Source organism: Vicugna pacos, chromosome 19 (assembly GCF_048564905.1).
Source record: "Vicugna pacos chromosome 19, VicPac4, whole genome shotgun sequence".
Lineage (NCBI taxonomy): Eukaryota > Metazoa > Chordata > Mammalia > Artiodactyla > Camelidae > Vicugna > Vicugna pacos.
In genome coordinates this window covers 33477892-33499881 of record NC_133005.1, presented here as the reverse complement: position 1 = coordinate 33499881, position 21990 = coordinate 33477892, and the positions used below count along the sequence as shown (strand labels likewise).

The window sequence follows — 21990 nt, the reverse complement described above, 5'->3', positions numbered from 1 at the left end:
ACATGTTCTGGGTCACCCTGATGACCAAAATCAAGACCAGAGGGTGACGAGCTACCAGGAGGCTGACTTCAGTTCCATGGGTGTAAGAATTTTCTTACAATAAATGTTGTTCTAAAATGGTTTAGACCGCCTTGAGAAGTCCCGAGAACCCTATTACTGTAGAATCTAAATAGAAAATGAGTCCTCATGTGGCTGGAATGTTGAAGAGTGGATTCAAGCAATAACTATAACCTTCAAAATCTATTCATATCTTGAGATTCCAGGAATTAAGACGGCATAACTATCTGGTCAGAAAAGATGTTTAACGCAAGCTTAGCTATGAAATGAAACACAGGCTCAGACTGGAGGCCAAGGAAGACGTAGTAAAGGAGTCTTGTTCTCCACTGGCAAGATTTTGGTCATTTTGTCAAAACACATAGATCCTATAGGTATCACAGAAACAGAAAGTAGAGAGCATAACTTTAGATGTGATCCTAAGTGAAAAACAGGCAGCTGGGCATTTCAAACAGTCTCACAAAGACTATCCCACAGGCAGCCGGGTACCTGACTATTTCCCCAAATCAAAGATATATGCTGCTCACAACTTCCAGATAATTCAGATTTTTCTGACTATGACAAACCATGACAAACATGAGAGGTTATAAATTAAGAATAGGGTTTTTTTTAACTCTGAGACCTCTGAAAATTATTAATAGGCTTAAAGAAGGAGCTTGCTAAGGAATATGTATGTGAGTCTGCGCGTGTGTGTGTGTGTATGTGTATCTTCTACACAATGGCTTCCTGAAACTACAAGGCATAACAAAGAAAAGAGAGCTCAGGAAATGGTGAAATATGGCAACAGTCCTCTGAGGGTTTCTTTGTAAAGAAAAATGTTTAAATTAACTGGACAATATCAATTTTTACAAGAAAAGACTTGAACTAAAAAAAATACACGCACACACAAATGTGTACCTTTCTAGAGGAAACAGCAAAAGCATAAGCAAAACAAACAAACAAACAAACAAATCCCATACACCTGAACACATCAAGTGTATCTACCAATAAATGCTGATCTCAAAAAGTCAATCTTACAGAATTTTATAAACATCAAAAGACTGGAGAAATGGAGAACTGTTCCAAGTCAATATTTGCCGTAACTTGAAAAAAATGACCATGCTGACCTTTGAAAATCAAAAGGTCCTAAAAATTAAAGTCCAATGACATCACCAAAACTTCCAGCTTCAAGACAAAAAGAGCTGAAGTGAAACTCCTCTTCCACTCCAGAAGTGAAATTTCTGTGACCTCAGAAACGAGAATGAATATCTCATAACCCGTGGGGTTTTTTGGTGAAGCACTGAGTTTATAACTACATAAACAATGGACAATACCTCATTTCTCAAGTATCATTAAAGTTTTATAAACAGTTTATATAAAGGAAGATCAAACATGTTCCTTTGAAGTGTTGAGTTGTGGTTTATAATACGCAAAACTCTATTTCAACCATTATGGAGACCACAGCATAACAAAGGAAACAGGCCGCTGCCATGAGAGACAGCTGTGAGCCTCCGATAATACTTTGACAGACAAACTTTATATGACTGCTCAGATACAATCTAAGTGGGCTTTTGTTTGGTTTTGGTCCGAGGACTAAAGGATCTTTTTATCTCTTGTGCCTGATAACCCACAGGTGGTCAACAAAAACATTCGGTAAATGGACTAATGAATGTAATGAGGAGAATCATAAACCTTTCTCGGCAATCTTTGTGAGGCTTCAAGATAAAAAAGAATTTCACCCCGAAAAGTATGACTGTGTTGGGGAGGGGAGGGAATAGCTCAGTGGTAGAGTGCATGCCTAGCATGCATGAGGTCCTGGGTTCAATCCCCAGTGCCTCTGTTAAATAAGTAAGTAAGTACATAAATAAGTAAATAAATAAAACTAGTTACCTTCTCTGCCCGCCTCTAAAAGTATTACTGTGTTATCAACACATAAGATTTCTACGGTGAGTCTTCATGGAAGAAGCACTATAACCAAACAGCCCAACTCTGATGAGTCAGCCCTCCCAGCTGTACTTCCCCAGGTCCTACGTAGTTTCACTGCTTGCTAATAACCGAACAGGCCTGGCCAGCACAGCCTCCATGGACCAGATACAGGTGGATGCTCCTCTCCTAAGTCAGATGGCCACGTGGATGGCCAGCATCCCGGAAATGCATGGCAACTCACTTTTTAAAATCATAAACTCCTATGTAAACCATCAACTTTAATCCATCACCATTCACTTAGTCACACACAAATGTCAAACTCATGAACACAGAGATCATTTCCTGCATTGGGATCGCCATCCCTTGTTGGAAACGCATGCCGTCTGAATCTCTGAAAAGATACTACTATCTTTCCAAACACAAATAAGGATGTCTATGAAGTAGTTACTCACAGGCTTGGCTAACTCTCAAACCTCTTTCTCCCATCGTAGAACTCTTGTAAGGTTCATTTTATTTATATATAACTATCCCTCTTTCCATACAGAATTTGATGTGGGTTACAACAAATATATAAGATAAGTACATTTTTTTTAATGATAATAAAATCAGTGTGTCTCCCCCTCCACCCTCTCAAATTCATGTTAAGGATGTGACCCCCCCCCATACCTCAGAATGTGACTGTATTTAGAGATAAGGCCTTTAAAGAGGTAATTAAAGTGAAAAATGAGGTCAAATGGGCGGGCCCTAATCCAGCATGACTGGTGTCCTTATAAGTGGAGATGAGGACACAAACTGGTACAGAGGGAAGACCATGTGAAGACAGGAAGGAGACAGTCATCTACAAGGCAAGGAAAGAAGCCTCAAAAGAATCAACCCTGCTGACAACTTGATCTCAGACATCCAGCCTCCAGAACTGTGAGAAGATAAATATCTGTTGTCACCCAGTCTGTGAAACTGACATGGCAGTCCTAACAAAGCAATACAAATGGTAATAAAGTTAATCGGCTGCAAATGAGGCAGATCACCAGTTGTGATGATCAGGAAAACACCAGTCCTTCAAGAATTAAGCCCTGCAATGCTTTTCTCTTGCGTATTTAATAAAAATTTTAAAAACCAAAAGGCACAGGAATGAGTGCATCAAAAACCAAAAAGCCTTACTCTTTTGCCCAAGATTGTACAATACAAGGCAAAGGCAAAAACAAAACTCAGATTCCTAATTCTCTTTTCAATGAAACCAGGGCCTCAGAGAAAGAACGAATATATTTCAGAAAGAAAAACAGCCAGTGTACTTTTACAACTGGACCTATAGTCTTATAGCAAAAAATGCACAAAGGCCCTGTCAAACAGGGGTACTTCCAGAGAGGCATCAGAGTGAAGCAGCTAAGAGCATGGACTTTGGACCTGACTGCTTGGATTAAAATCCCAGTTCTGTCACTTAGTAACTGTGGGATCTCTGGCAAATCACTCTCTGTGCCTCAGTTTCAACACCTGTGAAATAGAGATACAGGTGATAGGATTGTTGTGAGGGTCAAATGATAAGTTGAACCATATGAAACCACCATTTTTATAGATTAAAAACGGTCAAATATTGGTAAATTCATATAGTTCTCAGGAAAGTACTGAGAATGGCACCCAGAAAGTGCTATGAGTGTAATAATCATTTAATTTCAGTCTCAACACACTACAGGAGGGTGAACTGAGTCTGTCCCAGCCTGCCATTTGCCTTCTGCACTGTTTGTGCACTTTAAACAAATCCAACAGGCAGCCCAGGCTGTCAACCCCTTTCTTCACCTCTTCATTGCCCTGCACTCCCGCACGCTGAGCACTTCCTACTTTAGAGCTCATTCGGCTGCAGGAAGTCGGAGGTCTCTGTGAAATAGACGCTAACTGCACTAGCACCTCAATCTCTACTCTGGATATTTCTCCAGATGTGGCAGACTGATAGAAGACCCTGGTGTCCACAGAGCAAACCATTGATACGACTGCAACCAACCCAAGAGATCAGAATTTCTAGGATCAGCCATCTCCCTGATCTTGACTTTTAAAACAATTCCAGGTAGCAGTAGAATTTGGAGCTGATACAAAACAATAGAGGCCTGAAAAGGGCACAGTCTGGCTGGGTCCAGTGACCCAGACTTAGAGCAAGGAAGGAAACACAGAGGACTGGGTCTCAACTCTTCTGGGCCTCAATTTGCCCATCTTAAAAATATTCTCTTACTTCCTTATCTACATCCCAATGTTGGATGTGAGGAAAATTAGGAAGAGACTGGACATCAGAAATGAAAGGTGCCATCATCATCCTAGAGTGGGGGCACTACCCAAAACATCTTCCTAAATGCTGTCTTCCATCAAGCCTCCCTTGCTAGACCGTCAACCTTTCTTGGTACATCTTCTGCTTCAGGCGCAAAGATTTTCCCCTCAACAGATCCTCCCCACTGCACCCCTCGGGTGGGACTCTCTCCCTTATAAAGTCTATCCACCCTTTCTCTCTGTTTGTTCCCGACCCATCCCATGGACAGATCCCCTCGGAGGTTCTCATCCTGCTCCAGCATCCTCTCTACCTCATTGAATCCCTTCTAGTATAGCCTTCACCCAGTGGCCCCCGCCCTCAGCAGGTGCTCTCTCTAACTTGTCCCTACCTTCCTCAGCAACTCCTCCCCTCAGCAATCCTCTCTTCTGCTTGGATGTCCCTCCACAGCAAGCAGTCTCCCTAACTAACCCCACGTTTATCCCCCATCGGCTGAACCCCCATCCGCCAAAGGTCCCCCATTCAGCAGGTGCCCTATCAGCGGGGTCTCCTCGCCCCGCAGATCCATCCCTTCAAGGGGCTCGCACACCTGTGTCTCCTCTCCACCGGATTCCGCCTCTCCCTCCCCCACCCCCTTCCTCTTGGCCAGGGGTCCCTCACCGGCGCGGCGGGTTCCTCAGCTGCACCGTCTCCATGGCGCTGCCAGCAGCCGCCCAGACCCGCTCACTGCTCCATCCTCCCCCAGGACCTCCCCAAGCCCGCCCCGCAGACCCTCCCACACTTCCGCTTTCCGCCCCTACCGGAAGCGGCGCGCGGAGCGGGGAGCGGGGCGGGGCCGTGAGGGCCGGGCCTGGGTCACGTGGCGCGGTGAGCTCACGTGATGCCCCCGGGCGATGACCCGGAGCTAAGGAGCGGAGGCGGCTGCTCCCTGCGGTGTCCTCAGCCCGAATCCAGACGGTGTCGTTGTTTCTTGCGACGGTGTTCGCCCAAGACACCCGGGCCCAGACCGGGAACCCATCTCTGCCTTAGACCCGGCCCCTCAATTTTCAGGGGAAGATACTAAGACTTCTTGCTAAGTGCCGGCGTGGTGAGAACTGTCGATTCTTAACCAGCCAAGTTCTACGGGATTCCTGGGAAGCGCTGCTCCAGGGACTCCTGCAGGTATTTGTGGTTTTCTACCGTTCTTACCTGGTTGAATTCTTGTTCCAGGTGGAGGCTGGAACGTGCATCACCTCTCCTTGGATGTCACAGAACATCAGCCTGCAAATTGCCTCACCCTCTTAACAGCCTCACCCTTGAGTCAGTTTGTGGACGTAAAAATAATGTTTATTAAACTCTTACGATGTACTTGCTTTCATATATTACTTAATTTAATCCTCATATCAAGCCTGTAACGTTATCCCCAATCTTATCTATTATATTAGTTGACACCACTTTCCACGTTCTCTTGTGCTCTGCCAGTATTAACTTAATTAATATTCCTAACGACCTTGTAAGGTAACTACTATTATTACTCTGATTTTATAAGGTCAGAGAGGTGAAGATCACAAAGCTAAAAGTATATAGGTTTGGGGATTTAAATCCAGATGGGTCTGATTCCAGAGCCTGCACCACCAAACTGGACAACCACTGTGGCCTCTGGTTGGGCAGGAGAGTCAGAGCTTCCTCTCCACTACAGCTCCAGTTCCAGCTAGGGAAATTCGTCAATCCTCCGTTGCCGCCGCCGCCATCAATGAGTGTTAAGAAAACGGAAGATGCCACACAATTTCCTCACAGAGAAAGCTACAGGAGAAAATTGACGCAAAGCAACTTCTCGCTGTTTTTAATTGTCTGGCTTTCCCTAAAGGTATGCCAACGACAGAACTTAACACCTGAGCAGCCACCTTTCAGAGTTACCCAACTTTGGGACTCCATATGCTAAAAATGAAGTAATGGGGCCATTCTCCTGACAGGAGGAAAACATTTATTGAGACTCTGATATGTGCCAGGAACAAATCTAGACTGTCAGTTAATTCTCAAAACCCTATGAAGTAAGAATTATCTCTACCCAGCGCACATCCTCTTATCTCATTGGCCAGGTCAAGGTCACATGCTCACCCCTTGACCAATCACTGGCAAAAGAGAATGAGATATTGTGATTGGTTTAGAGAAATCTCGATTCATTTCCTGGGCCAGAAGAATCTTAGGCAATATTCAGACTTCCGGAAGTAAAGATGGAGGTTGTTGAGTAGATAACTAGCAGTGCGCGTTTCCCATTCGGTTTCCCCACCACACTAAGTATTCATTCTTTGCTCTTGCTGGGCTGAGAGGATTCAGGTGGAACAGCCATCCAACGCTCAGAAAGTTTACGGTCTGTTTGGGTTATGGATTTACACAAATAATTATAGTTGGCCCTTGAACAACACAGATTTGAGCTGCATGGGTCCTTGTGGATTTTTTAAAATAAATGCATACTGTACAGTACTACACAATCCAAGGTTGGTTGAAACCAAAGATGCAGAACCTTGGACAAGGAGGGCCAACTGTAAAGTTACACACGAATTTTCAACTGTGCAGGAGCTGGTGTCCCTAACCCCTTCCTTGTTCAAGGGTCAACTGTATAACTAAATACCTGATAGCAGAGACCAAGTTTTTGTCAACAGACATTTATAAGTGCATGTTGGGTGCCAGATCCTGTTAGGCTTAGGGAGAGGAAGATAAAAAAGACCTCCTTCTTGCCTTTAAAGACTTCACAATCTTTGAGAAAAACTGTAGACTGATGTGAAATAAAATTCATATTTTATAGCAAGACAAGAAAATTTTAAACATAAAAAATTTGCTCTGCCCTTTGGCCTCCTCTCTTCCCCCTACTGTGCATTGTGTATCTACATTTTGCATCAACCAAACCTCCCCCATCAGCAGAAACACCTGCTTACCATAAAGAACAACATTCTCCTAGCATCAACAAGACAACTTAAAAGATAACATTTCTTCTTGATCTTATAAGGGGCCATAATAGGCACTTAGATCTGCACTGTGTAACTGTTAATAATACATCATTTAATGTACAGTCCTCTATCTCAAAAGACTTATAGTGGGTAGAACAGTTCTGAGAGCTTTCTGAGATGCTGTTCCTGGGTTATAATCCTCAAATTATATTATGGCTCAAATAAAATTTTCCACTTCTTTTGTAGATTGGCTTTTGATTAATTTTCATTGACACTGACAATCACAGTATAAGTGCTAAATTAGGAATAAAACCCAAAAGCTATAGGAGCAGAAGAGAGAGATGATGAAGGAATTGATGCTTGAGTTGATTATAGGTTGAATTGGGATTAGGCAAGAAAAAAAAAGTGGAAAATAATTCCAGGAAGAGGGGCAAGCATAAGCAAAGTTTAGAAAGGAAGAGAAACAGCTTAATGTGCACTGGTCGCAACAAGCAGTTTTTAAAAATTGAAGTATTAACTGGGACACAGAGTGAAGTCAGATGAGGCTGAAGATAAGCTGAAGTTTCCCTCAGCAAAATATCACGTCAATCTGTAAGTGCTTTCCTTCATAAGATGACTGTCTCTAGATGACCAGATAGCAGTTTCTAGCCTAAGTGCCTTTATACTTGCTAACTCTCTGAAAAAGCAATTGCCTAAATCTTTTCAGGTCTCAGTTCAATTATTAGTCTCTCCAAGAGGCCTTCCCCATTGCCCCTTGCCTAAAAAGTACCCACGTGGTCACTTTCTATTGCATTACTGTTGTTTTCCTTATAGCAGTAATCACATTATAAGATTATCGTCTTCATTCGCTCATGAATTAATCGCCTGTCAGTCCCCACTAGAATATAAACTCCAGGCAAGCAGGGACCTGTGCACGGTTTCATTCCCAAAGTTCTAGCACCCCACGGTGCCCAGCGCACTCCAGGGACCCTGGCGCGCTTCAGAAACGAACGTTCCGAACTGAGCATGCGCAGAGGGCGGGGCCTAGGGTCCCCAGGCCCCACCCTCGCTGCGCTTAGTGGGACCTAAGTACTTGCAGCCTGTGGTTCCGCCCGGAGGCCATTCCGCACGTCTCTGCGCCAGGAACGGAGGCGCCCCCTAGTTTACCGGCCCGGCCCCGGGATGGCCCCCAAACTCCCGGAGTCTGTGGAGGAGCTCCGCGCCGCTGGCAACCAGAGCTTCCGCAACGGCCAGTTCGCTGAGGCCGCCACGCTCTACAGCCGCGCGCTGCGGGCGCTGCAGGCGCAAGGTACGACCCCAGCCCCCCGTTTCTCCGCCAGGCCTGCTTCTCCCTCCTGTCTCCCCGGACCCCAGGTACCCGGACCTCGCTCTGGCCCGGTAGGCCTGGGGCCTCCTTTCCCAGCGGCCAACTGGCCCACTAGGCCCTCCTACCACCTGCCCATTAACCCGTGGCCCCACCCCACTCCCACCCCCACCTTTGGCATCCTAGGAGAAACTTACTTGGCCTTTCTTTCCGCCTTTTTTTTATTATTGTAATATGCTTTTATTACTGGTTCTTTTTTACTTAAAGACATAACAGAAACATTGCCATATTAATAGATGTTTTATCACTTTTAATATGGTGGTAAAAAGACATTAAATTTCCCATCTTAACCACTTTTAAGTGCAAAATTCGGTAGTGTTAAGTATCTTCACGTTGCTGTACAGCAAATCTCTGGAACTTTTTCATCTTGCAACACAGAAACTATGTACCCACTAAACTAATTTCCTCTCTCCCTCCATCCTTTGCTGTCCAGTTTTCTGCTTTCTGTGTCAATGAACTTGACTACTTTAGATACCTCAAATGGGTGGAATAATACAGTATTTGTCTTTTGTGACTGGATAATGTCCTTGACATAATAAGCTATGTCATAGCATGCAGCAGGATTTCATTCTTTTTAAGGCTGCATAATATTCCATTGTGTGGATATACCACATTTTCTTTTTTCATCCCTTAATGGACACTTGGATTGCTTCCATCTCTTGGCTATGATGAACATGAGTGTGCAAATATCTGAAAGATTCCTGCTTTGAATTCTTTTGAGTGTATATCCAAAAGTGGGATTGCTGGACCAGACAGTTGTGTTTTTATTTTGTGGGGAGGGGAACCTTCATGCCATTTTCTGTAATCGCAGTACCATTTTACACTCCCACCAACAGGGCGTAACAATTGCAACTTCTCAGCATCCTTACCAACACTTTATTTTCTGTTCTTTTGATGGCGGCCTTCCTGATAGGGGTGTGAGCTGCCTGCTTTTTAACCATCCTGTTTTACCCTGTTCTAATATTCAAGCCTCATTGTGATCCCTCCTCCTCTTCAACTGTTCTGTCTTTAATTAACATTTGTTCTGCACATTTATGTAAAGAGTGTATAATACGACTGAGCAGGTCCTTTCTTTCAAGGATCATACATGAGAGGAGGGGCACAGGTGTGGCTCTTAAGCTAGTAAAGAAGTAAACAAGAACTGGGCCGTAAGGATTAAGGCTCTGAAGAAGACGGGTGTTGTGATGTGATAGATTTGACTGGGGAGTTCCTTATAAAGAGTGGGAGGTCAAGGACAACTTCTTTGAAAAAAGTGACATTTGAGGTGATACCTGAGTGGTGAGGAGAAGCCAAGTGCACAGTTTTGGGTGCTGAACATTCTAGGTGGAGGAAACTGTAGTTACAAAGGTCCCAGACAGAATTAGTGACGCATGTTTCAGGAGCCACTGGAGGGAGTAGTAAGTCTTGAGGTCATTTTCACAGACAGAACCTTATTATCTTTTACACAGTAGTTCAAGGTGAGGAGTTTGCATTTTATTTCCTGATGGGAAGCCCTTGAGAGTTTTAAACAGAGGAGTAACATGTTGTTACAGTTCTCCCAGCCTCCAGCTCATTTTGGCCGACCATATTGCCTTTTGCCCAAAGCCTCTCCAAAAATGTCTTATCCCAGGGCCCTCATTGGAACCCCTTTTCTGTAGTTCTTATTTCCCTTGCCTTCTTTCTCTTTCTCATTTCCTTGCTTACTATTTGTTGAGTACTTGCCAGATATTATCCCTTTTCCATAATTACTTATGGGTAAGATGCTTTATCAATGAGGGATCCAGAAGAGTTAAATTGCCTGTTCTAGGGTTACACAATGAAGACGTGTCAGAGGCAGAATTTGAAAATGGGTCTCAGTGATTCCCAAGTCCAAAGTTTTAATCATTTTACTGGACTTCTTCCCAAATCCTCTTCAAATTCCAGTCTTTTTTGTTTGAACTTTTGCAATTTCAAGCCGCTCTTTTGCCCTGGTCTTTTCTCCTAGAACACTTCTCTATAGGCCCACCTCCTCATCTCAACTTGTTAAAATTGCTCAGGAATCTGAGGTATTGATATTTCTGCCTTTTTCTTTCATCCTATGCCAGCTGGTCTGGAAAAACTTGTGGCTTTTTATAGATTTATTCTGAGTCCCAAGAAGAGCTGGCCTGATGTCTCGATTTAGAAGGGGACCAGAATTTGGTTCTGATCCTGCTTCTCTGTAATTTATGGGCAAGTCCCTTGATTTCTCTGGTCAGTTTTCCTGATCTTGGAAGGACAGCAGAGAGCAACCTAAGACAGTGAACCCTTCCAGCAAGTCTGAAATGATATCTTCATGTGATAAGTGAGCACATGCGATCAGGGGAATTGAATGACTTGCGCAGGACCACAGGCTGGACTGCAGGGTCTGATGTCCTTTCTACCGCACCACTGCTGTTTCTGAGCAACCGTGCTCTGGCGACTTGAGATGGATCACAAGTTTTGAATACCTGCGCTTGCACCCTAAGGGCAAGGGTATATTTTACTTATCTCTGTACTTTGCTGTCTCACTCAGGGCTTGGCAAAATAAGAAAAAAAAAGTTATCATTTTATGATGTTTGGTATTGAATGAAAGATATCATGCACCAGTAGGGTAACATGATTCTTAGTGAAAAAAGCAGGTTGCAGAAGAAGAGGCAATATGATGCCACTTAGGAAAAGCTTTAAAAATTAGAGAATGATATTGTGTCTTTCCTGTGAATACCTGTATAATAAAGGTGTACAGACACACGCGAGGGCGTGACATACAACTTCAGGATTGTGCCGACCTCTGGGGGCCTGGGGAGGGAGCAGAAGGATAAGGGTGGGGATGAGTGGAGCTTTAGCCATATCAAAAATAAAAAAGATGGGAAACAAATGGAATGTCTGCTTACTTTAGTGATGGATATCAAGTATCTGTTACACTGTTTTCTACGTGTTTTCAGTTTTTCTGGGTATATGCCTAGGAATGGAATCACTGGGTTGATACTTGATTATTTCCATTTTTTTGTTTGTTTTCATTATGGCCTGTGCTAGGGGATATGAAGTGGTTGAAAAAATATTTTTAAAAGTGAAAGTTGTTGTGGTGACAGTAAAGGACTTGAGCTTCTGAGATTCCTGAGGATAAGGACTGCCTTCAGGGAGATGTGTGATAATTCTCCTGCCCACGGGATAACTTGAGCCTTTCCCTTGATTAAGTTCTCCACAGTCCTGCCAGACCTGGAGAACTTTTCCCTGCAACACTTGTTCAGTCCATTTATCATAGCATTTATCATGTTTTCTTCTCTTTTTTTTTCTTCATTGGGTTTACATGCTTCTTGTAGTAAAACTAACACACACACAGACACACACGCCAAGTAGTTAACAGCATGGATTTCTTTGAGGCAGAAGCCAGCTGTTTCATTTTGATCTTTTGCCTGGTACCAAGTTCAGTGCTGGAGTAATTGAATGAGCAGATGCTTGGATCCTTGGGAATGACAGGAAGCTCGCTCCCGTGACAAACTTGCCAGTCCATCAGACCAACAAGCCTGATCGGGTTACAGTCATCTCTGCTGCCTTTACTAAAGCCCAGAGAGCTCAGGGTGTGAAATGCACCCCTGATGTCCTGAGGCATCCATTTCCCAGCCTGATAATCATACCCTTTCTGCTCCTGGGCAGGTTCTTTGGACCCAGAAAAAGAAAGTGTTCTCTACTCCAACCGGGCAGCATGCCACTTGAAGGACGGGAACTGCACAGACTGCATCAAAGACTGTACTTCGTGAGTGGGCGGGGCTCCCCTGGGGTGCCTGGAGGCTTGGAAGAGGGGGCTGAGCTTATCTGGCCACTTTCTTTGGGCTGGTCCCACCCATTACATCTGTGATAGATATCAGGATGTGTCACTGAGTGTCACCAGCTCACTGAGAGTAGAAAGCTCTCCTTGGCCCTTGTGGCCCCTGACTTATGTCTTTGGAGTCTCAGCTCTGCTGCTGAAAGGGAGTAGGGTGGCAGTTAGAGGTAGGCCTTAAAGTCTCTGTGAGACTTGGGACCTGGGGATGAGGTGGATTTGCAGACTAGTGACTAGCTTGTTCAGGTGTTTTGTGGGGTTGATGTGTATGAGAGAGGAAGAGGGGGAGGAAGGGAGAGAAAGAGGGATAGAGGTTAATAGCCTCGAAAGAAGCAAGAAGGGAGAAGATGGTATCTATCAATGACCAGACGAAGAGGACATTAAACAATTCTTCATACTTCTTTCTTCTTCAGGCCAGTCTGATATTGTCTCCTTTGATTGTTGCTAAACTAGCACACGTACCTTAATGTGTTTTCATATCTGACCCCCTGTGACACTGCCTTAGAGTCATGCCATGGTGGGAGACCAGAGAGGAGGGGAGAGGTGTGCTCGCTTGTGAAGCCTGTGCTCAGTTGCTTTGTCTCAGGCCCTGTGTAGGTTTCCTTCTTGGAGTGCTCATGACCATTCTGGGGGGGTAAGTTTCCCATGCTTCCCAGCCTTGAACTGGGTTGTAGAAGATTGAGGCGATAAAGTGATTTGCCTGGGGTCACATGATTAGTGACAGAGGTGAAATTCAAACAGCCCTCCCTCTGACTCCAAAGCCTCTTTTTTTTTATCCTGACCCGGCCACACTCTGCAGAAACATAGAAGCATGAAAGCTACAAGACACTTATTCTTGACTTCGGGCGGATTGCAGCTGTGAAAATTGGTGCGTGTGCACACACAATTTCACAATAGTACAGCGTCTCTGTCCTCTTTCCCTTCTCCACTTCAGTCTGAGTTGAAAAGTCCCTCTTCTAAGATTTGACATTCTTACCAGTGTCTCTTCGCCAGAAGTGACCTCCCATGTACTGAATGCTGCAGATGACCCTGCCTGGAAGATGCTGTGAGGGGAGCCCTGGTGACTCACCAGGCAGATGACATTTCTGCCTCCTGTCCTAGAGCGCTGGCCTTGGTTCCCTTCGGCATGAAGCCCCTGCTGCGGCGAGCATCGGCCTATGAGGCCCTGGAGAAGTACTCCCTGGCCTATGTTGACTACATGACGGTGCTGCAGATTAATGACAGTGTGACATCGGCCTTGGAAGGCAGCAGCAGGTGAGCCCAAGTCCCCGCTGGCAGTCTCTCTGGGACGTCCTCTCGTCCCTGATTGACTTGGAACATTGCTTTGGTCATCCTCTGGGGGCATCCCTTTGGGCCAGGCTTAGAAACTCCTAGTGGTCACGTAGAGAAAGTGTGGGAGGAGAATCTGCTGTCTTATTTGGCAGGTTTTTAAGGGGTCAGAAGATGACCCCTTAACTTTGAAGTTGCCGTAGTGTGACCAAGCGCGGGCCAGACAAGGAGGGAGCATCTTGGTGGCTGACCTGAGAAGACTTTATGGGTGGCAGGCTCCGGTGCCTTTCCTGCTGTGCGTCTGAATGATATAAAGAGATGGTTCAAACCAGGGAAGATAACTCTGGCTCTCCTACACCTCCTTTGGGCTTTTAAGAGGAGGAGTATCTTCTTGACCCAGCTGGAGCCTCTCTGTAATCCTCCCTGCCTTTCCAGAATGACGAGAGCTCTCATGGACTCATTCGGGCCCGAGTGGCGCCTGAAGCTGCCCTCTATCCCCTTGGTGCCTGTTTCAGTTCAGAAGAGGTGGAAGTGTTTGCCTTCGGAAAACCACAAAGAGACAGCTGAAAGCAAGTCCAAAGAAACTGCAGCTGCAAAGAGCAGGGGTAAGCTGTGACTTCCTGCCCAAAGAGACGTGCAGTCTCTCCATAGCCACTTTCTTTAGAGTAATCCTGTAAAAACTGGCCTCGTTTAAGAAGAGTTATTTTTAAAATCTTGTGAACAAAGTGAAAACAAAGCAAAAAAGCCTTAACCTCTTAAGAGACTGTCTGCTCAGCTCTAACAGGCGATGAGAACGCCTGCCGCACAGGTGTAAGGATTAGGGGACGTGAGGCATGGTGAGCGCCCAGCCTGGCACACAGGTGGAGGGTGTTAGTTCCTGTCTCATTCCTCTGGCAGCACTTGGGATGTATCGTTTAGGATGTTTTTGGTTGCAAGAACAGAAAACTCCATGTGGTGAAATGAAAGAGAACCTATTGGCTCGTGTTGAAGAGTTCAGGTCCAGGCAAGGTGTGCTCCCGCAGCTCCCTGCTTCATGGGACCCTGACTCCGTTGCTCTGCACATCTCTGCTCTCCGCTCCGGGGTGTGTCGGCTTTGTCTCCGGGCAGCCTTCCCTCCTGAGAAGTGCAGCAGCTGAGGCAGTTCCCAGCTTCACGCCCGTGTGCCATGCATGCCTCGTGACCTAGAGGGAGAGGAAAAGGGTTTTTTTTTTCTGATAGGTCCCTGAGAAAGAGAGTGTCTCCCCAAAATCCCTAGCTCATCTTATTCTGGCCTGTGTGGTCACAGGCCACTCCCTAAACCAGTCACTGTGATCGGAGCCTGAGATCTTGTGATTAGCTCAGCCCTCAGCCGTCTGCTTCACCGAAGTAGCTACCGTAGCTCGAGGGTGACGCTTCCCTGGGAACACACACTGCATGAGTCCCTGGAAGAGGGTGAACAAGAGAAGGGACAGCAAAGCTGGGGGACCCAAAACAGGAGACCGTCCACGTAGGCTGTAAAACAGAGGCCACTCCTCAGGTAGAGGCTTCTAGAAACTCTCACAGTGCTCCCGGGGGCTTCTCCCAGCCCAGCAGGCTAGGTATTGAGGGTAGGAGGTACAGAGGGGTCGGGGCTGGAGCCTTGCCACGGGTGTATGGGTGGGGTACTAACAGGAACTAACACCCTCCACCTGTGTGTAAGGGAGTCACTCCCTTTCCCAGGGGGAAGCCTGTCTGGCCGTGGGGAGCCTTCCCTCTGATCTGTGGGAGCCTGGCAAGTGTTCCCCACTCCTCCCTAGCGTGAGAAGGTGGGGCGCTAGTGAACTAGCCGGCTTCAGTGCACCTACCATTTATTTCATTCTTTCAGAGTCGCAGCCACGTGTGTCCCAGGCTCTGTACTAAGCGGTGTGGCGCAGAGCGGCCCACAGGGAGCTCTCAGTCCAGTGAGAGACTGAGACACGTAAACAGTGATTTAAAACAGGAGGGAGAGCACGTGCGCTAGGGGCTTCATTGTTTGAGGGGTTCAGACTGGGAACTGATACCAGTGTGCTTGGGGGAATAGGGGAAAGGTTCGTGGAAAAGGTGGCAGTGGAGGTGACAAGTGAAGCTGGACCTTAAAGAGTGAGTTCTTTAGGTGAGAGGAAAGGGGAGTTTTGGCAGAAACAGTAGAAGGAGTTAGAGGATGAAGTGCAGGGTATCGCTGGTGGCCAGCAGTGTGGGGGCGTGTTGCAGCCCACTGGCTCTGCTTCTAGAGAAACTCATACGTGTGTGCACAGGGAGATGTGTACAAGGATGTTGAGAGCAGAGTGTTGGTAAGAGCAAAAATCTCTGTAAACAGGAGAACAGATAAATATGCTGCATCGCAGCAGTGAGAATGAAGGAGCTACAGGTGTGTGCACCCTCATGGGTGACTCTCAGGAATAGAAACTCGAGTGAAAAGAAAACCAAGTCATAGCACAATACACAGAATTATGTGTTCCTTTATTTGAAATTAAGAAACAAAGTAAACAGTAAGTGGTTTCTAGATACTATCATATGTAGTTTAACGAAAAAAGAGGAGGGGGAGGGAGCACAGAATTGGGGATAATGGCTTCCTCCAAGGGTGGATTGATTAGGGGTGGGGCTCACAGGGCTTCAAAGGTCTTAGTAAATGTTCTGTTTCTTAACATGAGGGGAGAGTTCAAGGATATTAGTTCTATTCCTAAAACCTTACCCTTGTCATAAATATTCAGTATTTTATAAAGATAGTTTTTAAAAATTGAAAACGTGAGTGATACAGGAGCTGGGGCTAGAATGATTAATCGGGGCCTCGCAGTGAAGGGCCCTGAGGCCAGGTGCAGGACAAGTTCACCTTGTCCTGTTCTCCTGAAGGCGGGGACAGAGCTGCAGGTGTCAGGTGTGGGAGGGCACCCGAAGGCTCAGACCAAAATGGCTGAGGAGTAGTGGACTCCTCTGCCCTTGTCTGAAAGCCTGGGAGCTACACCCTTTCTTTACCAGATGTTTGTTTATTTAAATATTTATTCTCCTGCTTTAAATTTATAGAGAGCTCTGCACTTTCTCGAGTATTCTCAGATTTCACCCTGACAGTAGCCCTGTGTGGAATAGATACTGCCCCCACCGTATAGGTGTGAGGAATTTGAGGTCCAAAGGAGCTAGGTAGGTCACACAAGATTTCCAGCTACTGAGTGGCAGTGCCAAGGCCAGAACCTGGGTTACTTTTTACCGTGTATATATGAGTGTGTGTGTGCGTGCATGCGTGCGTGTGTGTATGTGTGTGTATGTTTATATCAGGAGTCTGTGTGTGTGTAAATATGTTTATATCAGAGTCCCCAGTCTCTTCTGAATGAAAGCCTGTGTTTAATTTCACAGAAGCCATTGATTGGGGTAATCATTACTCAGGAAGGATGCTTTACGCAGAGCAGAAAACCTCTGGGGACAGAGGGTTGTAGACAGCTTAGAACAGTGTCCAAGAGCTCTTGATCTCAGCTGGGCACCTGCTCCATGGTTTTTTCCTCTTCTGAATTTGTATCTAGTGCCTTCTGCTGGGGATGTGGAGAGAGCCAAAGTTCTGAAGGAGGAAGGCAATGAGCTTGTAAAGAAGGGGAACCATAAGCAAGCAATTGAGAAGTACAGTGAGAGCCTCTGGTTTAGTAACTTGGAATCCGCCACGTACAGCAACAGGTACCTTCCACACGGCTGGCCTGGGGGATTTCAGGACACCGGACATTCTTCCATAGTCTTCTCTGAGACTGTGACGGGCTCTGCATCCCAGCGTTTAGTCCGTACAGGCACACCTCGGAGATATTGTGGGCTCAGTTCCAGGCCACCGCGGTAAAGCAAACACCGCAGCGAAGCAAGTCATGTATATAAAAGCTATGTTTCCCCACACTCAGGACAGTGTCTTGTTCATATACTGGTTTTCATGTAGATGTGTCTGTGCCACATTGTTTCGTTACTATTACTTTGTAATATCTTGTAGGACTGGTCATTTCCTTACTCTTAATCAGAGCATCCCTGGCTGTTTTCCCAGGTTTGTTCTTCTAGCCAAATCTTAGGCTCACTTTGACAAATTCCAAGCCGTATCTTGGGCTTTTGGTTGTAATTACATTGCTTTTATAAATTTAATTTAGGAGACTGATAGCTTTATACATAACTGAACTTTCTATCCATTGTGGCTGAAATTACACCGCGTCCTGGATGCCATTTTAATGCTCCACGTCGTGCATACACACCTGCATGGACCAGTGCATCACGTCAGGCTTTGTGCAGTTGATACCTGAGCAGACATCACCACTCAGGTCCTTGGCACCTACAGTTTGTCAGGCCCTGAATGGGCCTCCAGAAGGGTCTCAGTTAATACAACAGCTTTTCAGGTTAGGTCGTGGTCCCATTTTACCTAAGACAAAACAGGTTCAGAGTTAGTGATCATAAAGTTAAACAGCTGATACCTGGGAGGGCTGGGATTTGAGTCGGGTCTTTATGACTCCAAAGCTCGGGCTTCTTTTCACTCACTCATGTTACCTCCCAGACTCCTTTGTAATGACAGCCCTTCTGACTGGATACAAAATCCAGTTCTGTTTACCAGAAACCAAGGCTGTTTATTTTATAGGCCAAAGCTATGCATTTTCAACATCATAAATATAATCTTTAGAACTCATATGTAATCGTTTTCTTTATGACATTTATATTCTGAAGTCACCAAATAGCACATAGTGCTTATACTGTGCTTCCTCCACTTCCCAGAAACTCGGCTAATTCTTTAAGTTGTCAGAGCCCCCTGGGAGAACACTTCAGTTTCCTTAGGCTTCCATGCTCAGATTTAAATCAGGGACTGCTATTCTAAAACTTAGTGGCTTACAGCAGCCATTCTGTTTTGCTCCTGATTTGTGAGCCAGGAATTCAGAAAGGGCAGTCCTTACTGAGGGTCTCATTCAGGAGCTACCATAAGATGGTAGCTGGGGCTGGAGTCATCACAGGGCTTGCCTTGCACATCTGGTACCACGGCTGGGATGGCGGAAGTGGCTGAGGAATGGAACTGATGGAGCAAGCTGGAACCTTCTTTCTTCTCTCCTGACAGTCTTTACACATGTGCTGGCTTGAGCTTCCTCACAGCATGGTGGCCTCAGGGTAGTTGACTTCTGACGTGGCAGCTTAAAGGCTCCGAGAGCAAGTGTTCCCAGAGACCAGGGCAGAAGCTCCAGGACCTCTGTGACCCAGGCTTGGCACTCACACTGGGTCCTTTACTCTATACTCTGCTGGTCAGAGCAGTCACAGGACCTGCCTAAATTCAAGGAGAGGGAACAGAGGACCCTTTCCATGGGAAGAGTGCCATAGAATTTGTGCCCACTTTTAAATTGATACAAGGGGAAGCTTTTTCTAATTTATAAATTCCATGCACTCTTACTAAAAATAACTACATTTTTTCTTAATTCTTGGTCATAATTCCCTAGTTTATCAGAAAAAAATAATAGCAGAAGAGGATTTAGTGTATGACAAAGTGGGGGAAAAGGATTATCCAGTGAATGGTGTCAGGTTGGCTAGAAAGAAACCTGAATCCCTACCCTCACTCCTTATTTTAAAATAAATTCTAAGTGGATCGCTGTAAGTTTCAAATGTAAAAAGTAAAACCATTAAGTTCTAGAATGCTGTGTGGGTTAATCAGCTTGCAGTGGGGAGGGTATTACATGTGGTGGTGGACAGAGGACCCACTGAAGTCATTCAAGGGGAAGGTGGATACATTTTATTTCATAAGATTACAGAAACCTTATGTAAAGATAAGATGTTCAGCTTTACCCATACTCAAAGCAGCTACATTAAAACAGACACTGTTTTCTTTCATACTGCCAGAAGTTAAAGGTTGAGTCCCAGGGTTGGTGTGGTTGCGGGAAAATAGGCTCAGTCAGTAACTGTCCTAAACACACTTGCCCCTTGAACAAGGCAGCTGTTAGGGGCGCTGACCCTCTGCGCAGTCAGAAAGTCTCTGGAGTTTCCGGTTGGCCTGGCCTTCCATATCTGCGCTTCTACCACATCCGCGGACCCCACCACGTGCAGGTCGTGTAGTACTGTAGTAGTATTGAAAAAAACCCACATATAAGTTGCCTGCGCAATTCAAACCCATGTTGCTCAAGAGTCAGCTGCTTTTTTGGAGAGCATTTTGGTAATAATCAAAGTTTTAAATGCATGTATCTTTTGACCCAGCAGTGCCTTCTAATAGGCATCTAAGATTGATGCACAAGGATGATCATGGTAGCATCATTTATAAACTGCAAGCAATAAAAAAATCTACTTATAAGGAATTAATAAATTATGGTGCATACAAGTGAATACTCCACACCTGTTGAAAACAGCGAGGTGAAATGGATGACTGATTTGTTTTTAGTGACTATCTTTTGGAAAAAGGACTAAAATTGAATGAGAAAGATACACATACATACCTTTCCCCCACTGATGCAGAATATGAAAAGTTTCAAAATACAAGTTAAAAGAATTATACATTGGACATCTGTATAGCTCCCAATTAAATTCATCAACATTGTTATGAGATCAACTATACCTCATCTTTAAAAAGTATTATATTTGCTTTCACATCATAGCCGTCTATTGATCTATCTGATCACCTTTGATGCATTTCAGAGTAAGTTGTAGACATCCTTACATTTCACCCCAACATGTCAGCATGCATCTAATTAATTAGAGTCTAGCATTTGTGTTTTTTTCTTAAGGTAAATATATGTACATTTTTTTAATCAAGGGGAAGGTTTCAGGAAGCTGCTTTTTGCTTGAAAAGAGTATAGTGTAGGAGTGTGAGGCAGACAGAAGGATAGCGCTGAACATGGTCAGGATCTCAAACCATTCTAACCTGGTTTGAGCCCCAGATCTGCCCCTCAGTGGTGGTACGTTGGCAAGTCCCTCCACCCTTCTGAGCCAGCAGTCCCTGTCTGTCAGAGGGATCAGGCGGTTGTGAGGGTTGGAGAAGGTGTGAAGTAACCAGCACAGTAGATGTTGGAGATCACTCCTCAGACTGCTTCATGGTTGATGGGCAGCCCCGAGGCTGAGGGCGCCCTGGAACCTCTGCCCCATCTTTCCCCTCAGAGCGCTGTGCCATTTGGTGCTGAAGCAGTACAAGGAGGCAGTGCAGGACTGCACGGAAGCCCTCAAGCTGGACGGAAAGAATGTGAAGGCGTTTTACAGACGGGCTCAAGCCTACAAGGCACTCAAGGTAAAAAGACCCCGACTGGAGGCACCAGCAGAGCCACAGACAGTGGTGCCTGCGGTGGCACTTCCAGAGCCAGGTCAAGGTGAGGGGCACCTGCCGTGTCCCTTCTTGTCCAGGGGCCCCAGGTACTCAGGGCAGGTCTCCAAGCTGGAGTGTGAAAACCCTGTGCCACGTCAGCGGCTGTGCCCATGCCTCTTGGTCTGCCTCGGCCAGGGCTCCAGCCTCACACCCTCTCTCTCTTCTTAGGACTATAAATCCAGCTTCGCAGACATCAACAGCCTCCTGCAAATTGAGCCCAGGAATGGCCCTGCACAGAAATTGCGGCAGGAAGTTAACCGGAGCTTAAAGTAAAAACCCAGAGGGGCAGCAGGACCCCTCTGCCTGACCTCCTTCCTCTGTGCCTGCTCCGGGACCCGGCGTGCACCCTCCTTGGCCCCTCAGAGGCGATGGCCTCCCGCCCCTTAAGAGGCTCTGCTTGTTCAGATTAAGGTCAGTGTAGTCACAAACCAGATGTTCTATTGGAAAGGTCTCCCTTTTCTGCACCCCTCTCTGCTGCAGACAGCTCGCGGGTCACACGGGTCCTTGTCAGCAGAGCCCAGCATGCTCCCTGAGTGCTGCCCTTCGAGCATCACCAGGCCCCCTCACCGTGGTCCATCTGAGCAGCCTGAGCTGGAGTAAGGGGCAGGGCAGTTACAGACCCTGGCCCACCTCTGCCCAAAGCAGCCTGTTGAGCTGGTTCTCCAGGGCTGCTGTTCTTGGCACAGTGCCCCGTGTGCTGAGCCCCAGTGCCTTTTGGCCAAGCCCTCCTTTGGTGGGGATGCAGACCCTGCCTCTTGGCTGGCGTTGTCTGGGGCTCTGTGCTGCCGCCGCCTGCATGGAGGTGCCTGAGCTGTTTCAAGAGCCCAGGGGTGAGGCTGCTGCTTCTGAAGGTGGGATGGGAAGAAAGTCCTCCTTGAAGTCAGCGTCCCTCCGTTCCCTGCAGGGACTTGCCTTTTGACCCCAGCAGTGGCCCCTCTAGGCTTGTTCATTGTTTGTAATATGTTGAAGTTAATTTGAACTGAACTGACTGATTTTGTTGAACTGCGTGTTTAAGCTATTGCATCAAACGTCTTCTACATAAATGTCTGTTGAACTTTTATGCTTTTTCAACTTCGGTTCATTTTGGAACTTTGCAGTAATTTTTTTAAAAACTGCTTACTGAGCATTCACCCATTCTTTGAACAAGTTTACTGGGAT

The 21990-nt window shown here is 46.0% G+C and overlaps 2 protein-coding genes and 1 long non-coding RNA gene across 3 annotated transcripts in view; 2 read left to right on the top strand and 1 right to left on the bottom strand.

Moving 5' to 3' along the window:
• Window positions 1–4994, bottom strand: part of STK4 (serine/threonine kinase 4) — a 76230-nt gene extending 71236 nt beyond the window's left edge. The window contains exon 1 of the mRNA XM_006202502.4: window positions 4868–4994. Coding sequence (XP_006202564.1) covers window positions 4868–4902 — 35 coding nt within the window. The 5' untranslated portion in view covers window positions 4903–4994. The remainder of the gene's footprint in view (window positions 1–4867) is intronic.
• Window positions 4995–5074: 80 nt separating this feature from the next.
• On the top strand, window positions 5075–5554 carry LOC140687438 (uncharacterized). Its single transcript, XR_012061760.1, has 2 exons — window positions 5075–5294; window positions 5417–5554. It is a non-coding gene; the product is annotated as an uncharacterized lncRNA (long non-coding RNA).
• A 2571-nt stretch (window positions 5555–8125) lies between these two features.
• On the top strand, window positions 8126–21892 carry TOMM34 (translocase of outer mitochondrial membrane 34). The gene is made up of 7 exons (XM_015237785.3): window positions 8126–8422; window positions 12128–12227; window positions 13395–13547; window positions 13998–14167; window positions 17072–17219; window positions 20631–20757; window positions 21001–21892. The coding sequence occupies exons 1-7, from the start codon at window positions 8296–8298 to the stop codon at window positions 21103–21105; spliced, it is 930 nt and encodes a 309-aa protein (XP_015093271.1). The 5' UTR covers window positions 8126–8295; the 3' UTR covers window positions 21106–21892.
• Window positions 21893–21990: the final 98 nt, after the last annotated feature.